This window comes from Morone saxatilis, unplaced genomic scaffold, assembly GCF_004916995.1.
Source record: "Morone saxatilis isolate NCDOM2014 unplaced genomic scaffold, NCSU_SB_2.0 Contig3, whole genome shotgun sequence".
Classification (NCBI taxonomy): domain Eukaryota; kingdom Metazoa; phylum Chordata; class Actinopteri; family Moronidae; genus Morone; species Morone saxatilis.
The window spans coordinates 9,683,397-9,694,645 of NW_023339873.1; the positions used below are offsets into that span (position 1 = coordinate 9,683,397).

The following is an 11,249-nucleotide window of genomic DNA, read 5'->3' on the forward strand; positions in this document are numbered from 1 at the left end:
ATGTGCAGCGGGAGGGGGGTAGAAGGGGGTGTTCACAAGGTTCAGTGAGTGAGCCACCGAGGGTGTCACCATGGTGATTTGGCATCCGAATGTTGCGGTCGGAGACCTGGGCTACAGAGAAAGAGAAGTGAACCAGTGGCAAGTGTTGCAGAGAAACTATCAAATACCACCACACAACAAGGTGTGATATTAGCTGTGCTGCTTTATTCTGCATCATAAAGTACAGATAACCTATTCTAGGTTCAGGCCTATAGTTTGTGTCATTGACGGGTTCCTTTAGAAGCACGAGACGGGTTCTGAGTACCCTTGACCTTGTTGAGAAAGCAGAGCAGTGTCTCATCAGCATGGGAGGTCACCACCAAGCCTTGTTTAGTTCCTTGATTAGATTCAGACATCTCTATAAAAAAATCTCTCTCTATCTTTGCTGGAATTCATGATAGCCTCGCATTGCTACAAGCGTTGAACTTGTGTGTGTGTGTGTGTGTGTGTGTGTGTGTGTGTGTGTCGATGTACATGCGTTCAAGACGGTCCTCTCCACCCACATCCTGCCCACTGAGGCTCAGCACCTACTTGTATGCCTTTCACAAGCTCACCACATTCTTCCTCTCTCTCAGAGACACACACACGTAACACACACACTCTATATGTACATACAAAGATATTTTACCCATATAAAATAAAAACATGGTTGCACAACACTCTACTCAGCTGTGATGACCCACTGCCGGGAATTTTGCTGTAACACCAGTCCTTCCGCTAGTACAAAGTAAAATGCGTGGTTTTTTTTGTTTTTTTTTTGGAATGCCACAGAAAAACATCCGCATCTAATTTAGCTCTGGCAGGAAGTTTTCTCTTATCAGTTTAGTACACAGAGGTTTTTGGCCAGTTGACTCTCACAGGCTCACTCATGTGTATCTCAATAGTCCTCAATAAAGCTACTTAGAGCCAGGAAGAAAAGCAGTTTGAAGTAATGGTTTTACATTTTAGGAAGTGTGTTTATTAGCTAGATGTGAAGATTGATGACACTCGCATGTGTCTGTCGTGAAGTTGCAGCCAGTTAGCGTAGCTTAGCACAAAGACTGGAAACAGCTCTGTCCTAAAGTAACAAAATCCACCTACCGCTACCTCTTAAAGCTCATTAATTAACACATAATATTAATCTGCTGTAATTGATACAAAAGCCAAAGTGTAAAAATGCATTTTTACACTTTGGCTTTTGTACGTGTTAAACAAATCAGATATAATGTGTTTATTAGTGAGCTTCAGAGGTGCTGGTAGCCAGGTTTTATTACCTTAGGACAGAGGCTATTTCTTTCTAGTCTTTATGTTAAGCTAAGATAAACAAACCAGCTGCTGGCTGTAGCTTCATATTTAGCCTCCGGGCATGAGAGTGCCATCGGTCTTCTTATCTAACTCCCGGCAACAAAACTATTAAGCCATTTTCCCCAAAATGACGAACCATTTGTTTATGGAATACATGGGGAGTAGCCTGGAACTTGGCTGTACTTCTTTCTTTTTAAGTTAACAAGACACAGAGACGAGCACGACTTATGACTCGCCTCATTTAGGCCGATCCCCAGTTCAGGAGTTTGAGAAACACGTGTAAACAGACATAAACCATTCAGTGTTTGCGATCAAACGTCAGCACATGCGCATCATCTTTACCTCTCTGTTCTTTTTCTCTGTCTCACGCAGAGACCCAGCGTGTTCTCTATATTTCCAGTATGTGTGCCGACCCAAGCCTTCCCTGTAAGAGCCCTTGTGCCTTTGAGGGCAGAAGTGCATGGATCCCTTATGTTGGTGTGGAGCCAGGTTGCCCCTGGCTCCCACCACCTCCATCCCTCGTCTCCCCTCCTCTCCTCTTCCTCCCTCACCCAGCCACATCTCTAGGGTCAGCTCAGCTCCAGATTGGCCCCCACGCATGCCTTTGAATGGTGGGGCTTAGGCAAGCGCTTTAAAAGGAAGCCCAAGTCTGTTTCCCATTTCACCCCCCACCCCAACCCACACTCCTCCCCTCACTCCTTTCTTTCTTTTCTCTCACATACACACACAGCTGTCATCTGGCTTTTTAAGTTCTGTGCTGCATTTCTCCAGCTGGAGCTGGTTTATGACATTCCCTCGGCAGACTCTTTGGCCTCTCGCTCTCTTTCTCCCTCTCTCTCTGTCACTCTCTCTCTCACACACACACACACACAAATAACACAAAGTCATTTTTTCCTGTTCTGTTCTTTCTCTTCTCTCCCTCCACTGTCTCCTATTCCTCACATTCCCCTGCAGACGCTCTGGATGTGCGTTACACCACTTGGTATGTTTGGAGGCAAAGAAGGAGCAAAGTCACACACACATACACACACCATGTGTTAGCAGTCTGGGGGGGAGGCAGCGGAGGAGAGAGGGGAAAAAAGAAAGAGAGGGAAAAAAAGAAGTCAAAGGAAGCATCTCTTAGCAACCACAGGACAGTAATTACTGTAGCAGCAGCTGGGAGCAAACCAGATTTCCGCTGTGCGTTAAAGCACTGGCGTGGGCTACTTTACACACGGCACTGACTAACCAGAGCCAGCAGCCTCCTCCACACGCAGAGCAGAGAGAGAGAGAGGGAGAGGGAGAGGGTGGGAGAGAGAGCGAGAAAGAGAGAGAGGGAGAGAGAGGGTGGGAGAAGGACAAGAGAGGAGGACTAACCCTGCCTTGATGAGGTCGGGGTGTGTGTGGGAAAAGAGGCACAGCTAGCCAGTGTGCACAAGGCTCGAATATGGTTGGATCCAACTTGTACGTGTGAAGACTACCTCGGCGCATGTCCATGTTTGTGTATGTCTGAGTGGAGAGATATAACCTTGAAGACATTTATTTTTGCAGATTCCTTTGAATCATTTTCAGACAGTTTATTTATAAATAGTTTATTGAGAGAGAGAAGGCACAATTTGAATCTGACGTTTTCGAATACAACCGACCCCTAATCCTGCTCATTCTCATGTAATTTGCATGTGATGTCACATTTTGGTACATGAGCAGGGGCTGGAAGTTGTATAGATGGTTGTGCGAAAATAATGCTGGACATGAAATATCATCACACAGCCTCTTGATGTAATAACTGACTATCCTCCCCCATCTCTCATCACCTCTGCACGCATGAATCATGAATAGCCATCACTTTTGATGTTGTTGCCATGAGTACTGAAGTATTGGACTTACTTCTATTGGATCTATAGCTATTTATTTTATTTTCTGTCAATGTGTAGAAACATTTTTTGCTGTTTATATTTTAAAATGCGTTGCAGACCGTGGCATTCACAAGATGTTATTTATAGACACCTCGTTCTGATTGATGTCAACAGTGAGCTTCCCTCTTGTAATTATGAGATTGTTTGGCGTGAGGTGGAAGGAATGCTCACACGGTTTCGAACGTTTCTCTCTTTATTTTCGCATGTTTCAACTGCCTCTTTTTTTAGGCCTGTGTTTGTAGATTTTGCATCAGTTAAAATGTTTGTGGGAACACATGCAAGGCTGATGGGAACTTTGAGTTCTTAACAGAAGGGGCCTTGAGTCATCACCACACAGCAGTCATTTGGCCAAGTGTGGGCGCAGGATGCCCCCTGGTGGTTACAAGTGGAACACGCAGCCTACACACCCTGAGTCAAAACAGTTGTGGTCATGAAAAACTGAATTGATTGACCATTAGCGGTTTTGACAGTGTAATGGTGACATAAAATGTGATGATGATTGATGTTAAGGGCTTCAATTAATACTTATTTTCATTGTTTTTCCCTTTTCTAAATAAAATAATGGTGATTGCACATAATAGGTGATACTTCAAAATAATTTGTAAATGTTTGACTGCCCAGAAAAAGTACTAATGTAAATTTTAATTCATTATTTTTTGTCAGTGAGGTAGTCAATGAATTGATAAATCATGTCAGAATACAGATGTTTTGTTTCTTTGATGTGCATCCTGCTAAGAGGAAACATTCAAGTGCATTTCCAAACACTATCTGTCTCACTATCCTGACTGAGTTGAATGTTTTCTGTGTTTTTCCAGGCATGCGACGAGCCTCCCTCTATCTGTACCCCAATGAAAGAGCCCTTCTCTCCCCTGAACAACGTCGTCTCCACCGAGCCATTCAGGGGCTGCTACGTCCGCGCCCAGCCCTTCGACGAGTTCCCCTCCAGCAACCGCCGCTACCTGCCTCCACAGGTCTGCCTCTCCGCCAAACAAACAATCACACCTCCAAAATGTTAATTACACGTTCCTCACAAATAATATCTGATTGTTGTGAAAATGTGGAGTCTCAAGTGCAAGATAAAATTCTACGAATGACGTGTTTCTTACATTTAGTCACTGCAACAAAGGATTGTGTTCTTGTGCGGTGATCCAACTAATTCTCGGTTTCTGTTCTTTCGAAGGTCTCCTTTAAGTCGACTCGTCATGTCAGTTTTCACATGGACGAAGAGGAGATCGTTCGCATCAACCCACGCAAAGACGTGCTCATCCGCGGCTACGAGGACTACCGCCACCCTGTCATGTGGAAACAGGAGGCCGACCGCGAGGACCTGGACTTCCCCACCGCCTTCCACAAACTGGACAGTAAGAAGTGCGAGTACCTCTTCCCCGATGGCCCCGGTGGGGACTCCCACTCTGGCCCTGGTATGGGCATTGGAACAGGTATGGGGCTGGGGCTGGGTAAGGACACAGCCATCAAGACTCAGCCCTCGCCCCTGCTGAAGTCTAAGAAGGGCCGGCGGCGGCGAGAGGACGGCGAGCGTTCGCGCTGCATCTACTGTCGGGAGATGTTCAACCACGAAGACAACTGGCGGGGGCAGTGCCAAGACGCCCCCGACCCAATCAAGCAGTGCATCTACAAAGTCAGCTGCATGCTGTGCGCCGAGAGCATGCTTTACCACTGCATGTCCGACTCCGAGGGCGACTTCTCAGACCCCTGCTCATGTGACACATCTGACGAGCAGTTCTGTCTGCGCTGGCTGGCCCTGGTGGCGCTCTCCTTCATCGCGCCCTGCATGTGCTGCTACCTGCCTCTGCGCGCCTGCCACCACTGTGGCGAGGCCTGCCGCTGCTGTGGGGGCAAGCACAAGGCCGCGGGGTGACCTGACGACGGACTCTGGGACACCCTCAAAGCTAGCTAACACAGGAAGTGGATAAAAGCGGAAAATTAAAAAGCCGGCATCCTTTTTTCATTCCCTCTCAGACGGGGTGATATGTTGTTGATCCCCAGCTCTGAGGGCTTTTGGAGATTTCAGTTTGTGTTTGTCGCCGACAAGCAGCAGTGGAGGACAAACCATATGCTTTGTGGGGGCTCTGAGCATCAAGCTAAGTTCAGGAGCTTAATCTGCGGAGATGAGGAGGAGGCATCAAGATTAATAGACTTGGAGATGTTACTAAAACATACCTATACACACAGACACACACACACACCTCTCTCTCACATTCACACTCATGCATTGACAAAGCCAGGCCACAAATGTCAGAACTCTACTACAAGTGTAACTTTATGAAGGAAAATTGTCTTTTGTACAGAGAGTGTCAACTTAATGACAAAAAAAGAAAACAAAACTATTCTGCGTTCAGAAAAAATACTTGCTGTTTGAGTATGCTAAAAGGGATATGTTCTTGCTTTTTTGTGAATTTGCAGTTGGGTAACAGTGGCCTTTCCTTCATGGCTTAAGCATTTGCTGACAATGTAATTACTAGACAGAGAAAAGTGCACTAGAAATGGTATCCCTCCCCATTCCACAAGTAAAGGTAACCCTCTCAAATTCTTGTGGTACATTAACCACCATATTTAGTGTAATTTTAACATTTGAGAGATGTTGCTGTGGTGGATGTATGGCCAATTCCTTGTTTTCCTTTCCATCGAATGTTGACAAAAAAAAGAAAAATCTAAAAGTTACAGATTGCTTTTGAAGGTACAGCTTGGTATAGCTTTTGACATTCAGTTAGAAGATGCTAAAATGATTACTTTCCCGAGGTGATTTAGACCATTTGATTGCATTCCAAAATAAAGGGATCGATTCCATGATTAGAAGGGAAAATGGTAATGACTTTACCATGCTGAATTCCCCAAAATAGTTTTTCCACATCATAAAAATAGCATTAGAACCTATTGAACCATTTTGAATTGAAACCAATACATGACAATTTCATACACTTCAGTGAATTTCAGTTTTAGTCCAGTTATTTACTGCTGTAGTGAAATTGTTTGGTGTTTTTGTTTCTTCATTGTTATTTTCCTGCTCATTTTATAATTATTTTTTCGAAACAAAGGCTGAAATGTTGCTCAACCAGCAAGTTTTGTTTTGGTGAGTAAAGGGGTTACAGTGCTCCTTGGTTAAATGAGGCACTTAAATTAGGCTATTCTTTTATTGAGAATCCCTCAGATTTTAAACTTAATTTAGACTTAATTTAGAATTTAACATCCAATTTGACATTGGGGGGGAAAACCCCTCCTGAAAGCACTGCTCTCCAAGCTTTGGTTGCAGCACCCTCTCCAAATTTCCATGTTTGTCCCATGATTCAGTGGTTTTCTTTTTTTCTTTTCCCCCCTCATATCCTGTGTAAATGTAGTACTGCGTTCATCAAAAGTCCACTCCTGTATGTCTTCATTTACCTGGCCCTGAATGAATGAATGCATTGTTTCAGGAATGCTGAGTATCTTAGCTATTATAAAACATACACATGTTATGTATGTGTATATATGTATGTGTGTGTTTGTGTGCGTGTGTGTGCGCGCGTGTGCATAGGTCTTAACATGCACTGTTGATTTGATGTCATGTAACGTCACCACTGACTATGGGATTAAGGCTTTGACTCGTAACAGTACAAACCGGCTCCCTGTTTCCCAAAGCATCTTCGTCTGTTGGCTCAAGAGTGAACAAAGAGAACGATCAAACTGGAATAGTTCGACATTTTGGGAACTTCGCTTATCTGCTTTCTTTCCAAAAGTTAGATGAGAAGATCGCTACCACGGTCATGTCTGCTTGTTCAATATTAAGCCAAAGCTAGCAGTTGCTTAGCTTAACGTAGCATGAAGATTGTAAACAGGGGGGGCGGTAACAGCTAGCCCGGCTCTTTCCAGATGTAACAAAATCTGCCTACCTTCACCTGTAATGTTCACCTGTTAACCTGTGTTATGATTGTTGATTTATTGGGACTATTTCTTGGGATGGGCACAGTGACCTTTTGGACTTGTCACCATGAGGTTGCCAACAAAAAATAGTCCCACACATTAAAAACGCATTTTTACATGTTGGTTTCAGTACAGCTATAACAATTTAGACATACTGTGTTAATTAGTGAGCTTTAGCAGTGGTGGTGGTGGTAGGTGGATTTTGTTACTTTAGGATGGAGCAAGGCTAGCTGGTTCCCCCCCCGTTTCTTTTCCTAATGCCAAGCTAAGCTAATCAGCTGCTGGCACTAGCTCCACATTTAAAGGATAGATATAAAAGTGGTATAAATCTTCTCATCTACCTCTCAGCAAGAAAGCAAATAAGTGTAATTCTGGAAATGTCAAACAACTCCTTTTTAAGATCCTTTGGGAAACGGGGACTAGGCAGACCGTACGCCAGAGTCTAGCTGCGTTTAAACCCCATTTCCCATTCAAAACAGTAGAAGATTTTAAATTGAGCATGTGTTGCTCACAAAACCATTGTAGACTCAAACTCCCAACAGTAATAACAGTTCAGTTTGAACGTCTGGCTGCAATAACTGAAATTACCCTAATCCAAAAGGCATCGGCGTGTTGGAAATTAGTGCTAATTGTGATTCACCTCAACATGTAACAGCAGATTTGGTACAACATCCATGTGCTGTTGCTAACTGATATGCATCTCTTCTCAGCTCCAGTCACTCCTGGTTAAAATCAACGTAGTGACACCTCGGTCTCATTTATTTTCCTAATTCCGCCCCCGACCAATGCTCCCTTTACTTTCTATGCAAACTTTCTAACATGGGAAACACATTGACCTCTCTGCAGACTGAGTCAGTGACGGGACAGGACACTTTAACGCTATTATAGATAGTAGACCGACCCCTGGTACCAAACTCCAAACACGTGTAAATAGTTAACACTATATTTAAGTTCTGATAATAATCCAAGCTTTCTTTGTCTTTGAAATTTTAAAGATAGAGCTGTATTTATCGTTGCTGTCAGCATATACTGTAGCTTCAATTGACAGCATTATGTACATAGGTCACCTTTTAGTATTATTTCACATTGAAAAGTAGAGGGCGTTTGTGATGGAAATGACTATTGAGCTTCTAATAGAGTTTCTCTCTAGTTTTGTACGGTAGAAGGAAGGATAGTGCTAACACGGTACAGTAGTGGCAGTCCACTTGTTTCAAAAGTTTGATATATAAATATATATATACATACATACGTATAAAGCTGCTAGATACAATCACTAATTTTATTGTGTTGACAGAGAAAATCAGCTATGAACGACTGTTAAACCCTAATTCTCCAACAGCATATAACCGTGACGGTGAGTTTTAAATGTTTGATTGCTCTGTGTGATGAAGTGGACACTTGTGCATGTGTGTGGGTGCGCGAGTGTTACTATATATGTGCGTTCATGGGTTGCCCACAAGTGTGTGTGTGTGTGTGTACTGTATGTGTGTACTGTATGTGTGTTAGTTTCCAGCGTGCTGGCGGTGTGTGTGTGTGTGTGAGTGAGTGAGTGTGTGTGTGTGTGCGGGGTTGGTGTGTAACCAAATGTTTGGTTGGTTGTCATATTCTCCCATTGTAATTGGATTGCCCTGCATTATTGCAAGCTGAACCAAGGTTTGATGAACCTGATTAAAACTTGCTGGCTGAGAAGCAAAATGTAGGACGTGCATTTATACAAAGTGTAGAGAATGCTGAAATAACACTTCTCATTCTGCATTAACCAGCACAGTGCAACTTCCTGTCATGTACTGTATTATATATGCAACATGTGTCTGTCTGCTTTAATATATATATTTTTTTGACCTGCATTATATAAGACTTCAGTTTTAACCACTTTGCTGCTAGTCTTTTATCCTCTTTCAATCTTGGAAATTGTGCATATCTTTGGGAATGCATACAAGTGTACATTCTTGACATTGTGTAGATTAAAAAAGAAAAAAGCTATATAAACCTGTTTCTCTTCAGTGTATTGTTTTAAAAAGGTTACTTTTCACAGCAGTTGAGTGGTTATGTTTCAATTCTCCGATGCTTTGGTGCACTGATGATACTATATGTAAGCTTTTTTTCATCTTACAGCGCTTGATGTAACATTTATGTGATTAGTTCTAAATAGTGGAAGACATTTGTGTTTTGAAACTTGCAGTATAAATGGTACTACTCTTAACTATTCTGTAAACACTGCCTGTTTTCTTTCCTTTTTCTTTCTTTCACTCTCTCTTTGTGCATATTTCTTTCCTCTGCATCTTCTTTTCTCGACGTTTCTTAGTGCCATCGGCTTTCACATCCTGACAACCTCAAAAAAGTGCCTCACGTCCATCCTAGTTTCTCATATTATAATTTAACATCTCTCGTTCTGGTTCTATTGGTTTCTACACGTCTAGGTATTTCTTATCATGGTTCGAGAATACCAAGTATATGATGTAAAATTTATAGTCCCAATAACTCATGTCATAGTTGTATTTTCTTTATACAGATGTAGCTCGTTACTTTTCATAAATATATAATGTAAATATGCATACATATGTTTGTAACTGTTTTTATGTTACATCATACACTTGTAATTTGACATATCAAATAACATTATCATAATAAAATGGTGAGTTTTAATCTTTTGCTGTGCAGGCTTCGTTGTGTTTCTTTCCATCAACCGTTATTCGTATGAATAAAATAAGGTTGGAAGCTTGAAGGTGTGCAGATACGAAACATGAACAAGTTGTATTGTCTACTTTGATTAGAGGATTTAAATAACCTTCCTCTCTTGTAAATACTTGGAAGTCCAACTATCAGCATAACATCTCCAAATGCTTCAAGGGGGGAGACGAGACACTATTATACTAGTGAGTATCAGAGGTACTACGCTTAAGTACTTATACCACACTGAAAATACTCCGTTAAAGCCCTGCGTTCAAAACCTCCAGCTAAATGTATAAGTATGATCAGCAACATTGACTTAAAATATCAAAAGTATTGATTCTGCATTAAAATGATCCCTGTCAGTGTTTTACTATTAGTTATGATGACTTTGGATTCATATTACTGCTGTAGATGTTTTAAGGCTGAGCTCATTTTAACTAATTTATATACCGTTTGGTAGTTTAATCTACAGCAATGCATCATATTCAGTAAGATCATAAGTTTGTAGCATCGCTGTCCTGTGAGAACCACATAACTCGACAGAGTCCACTTTTAATGAGATCATAAAAACAGCCCTGTTTTCAGCTTTGTGACAATGCATTTTTAGTTTATTGAGCTTAAGAAGGAGAATTTTCTCAACCCATTAGGAACTCTTGGAGATGCATAGTTTGAAAGGGTATGAAGAATTGTGAAAAGTAACTCAAGCTGTCAGACAAATGTTGAGTAAAAAGTACAATATTTGATTCAGAGGTGTAGTGGAATAGAAGTGTACAGTTGCATGAAATACTCAAATAAGTACCTGAAATGTGTACTTAAGTACAGTACTTTTAATAGAATTAAATCTACTTATTTACATTCCACCACTAGTGATTATGTTTAGGGAGCTCATCATTAATATTTTACAATAAGTTACAACAAAGTAAGTATTTAGCCGAACCAGTCCATTTGCATCCTACAACAACAACACTAATCATTATCCTCATATTTTTACTCACCCAGAGACGATATGTTAATAAACCTTGAATGAAAACTAGAACAAGCGTTTACAACAACTGATAACTTAAAATAAGTACCTAATTGGATTTACTGAATTTCTTGATTTTAATTTAGATCATTTTAGGCACTAAATAATAATTAGTAATAATAATAATTCCCCTAAGGAGAAATTCATTTTGACACAGCAGCAATAGGGCAAAACCGCACAAAAAACAGAAAACAAAGAATATCACAGTAAAAATATTGCTAATATTATTAATATTAGAAGATATAAAAACTATAAATCAAAGTATATACACTATATTTGCTGTTCCAAGTAGACAATGGAGTCCAAAATATGCAGAAGAAAACTTAAATTGACTAAAAACAAAAAAACTATAAACTAAAACTACTAAACTAAACTAAACTAAAACTACTAAAGTTATGTCATTGCAATTAAAGATC

The 11,249-nt window shown here is 41.2% G+C and overlaps 1 protein-coding gene across 1 annotated transcript in view; it reads left to right on the plus strand.

Annotated features, from left to right (window-relative positions):
• spred1 (sprouty related EVH1 domain containing 1) overlaps positions 1-9,787 on the plus strand; it is a 45,359-nt gene extending 35,572 nt beyond the window's left edge. The window contains exons 6-7 of the mRNA XM_035673682.1: positions 4,034-4,189; positions 4,399-9,787. Of these exons, the coding sequence (XP_035529575.1) occupies positions 4,034-4,189; positions 4,399-5,097 (855 nt within the window). The 3' untranslated portion in view covers positions 5,098-9,787. The remainder of the gene's footprint in view (positions 1-4,033; positions 4,190-4,398) is intronic.
• The last annotated feature ends 1,462 nt before the right edge of the window (positions 9,788-11,249 follow it).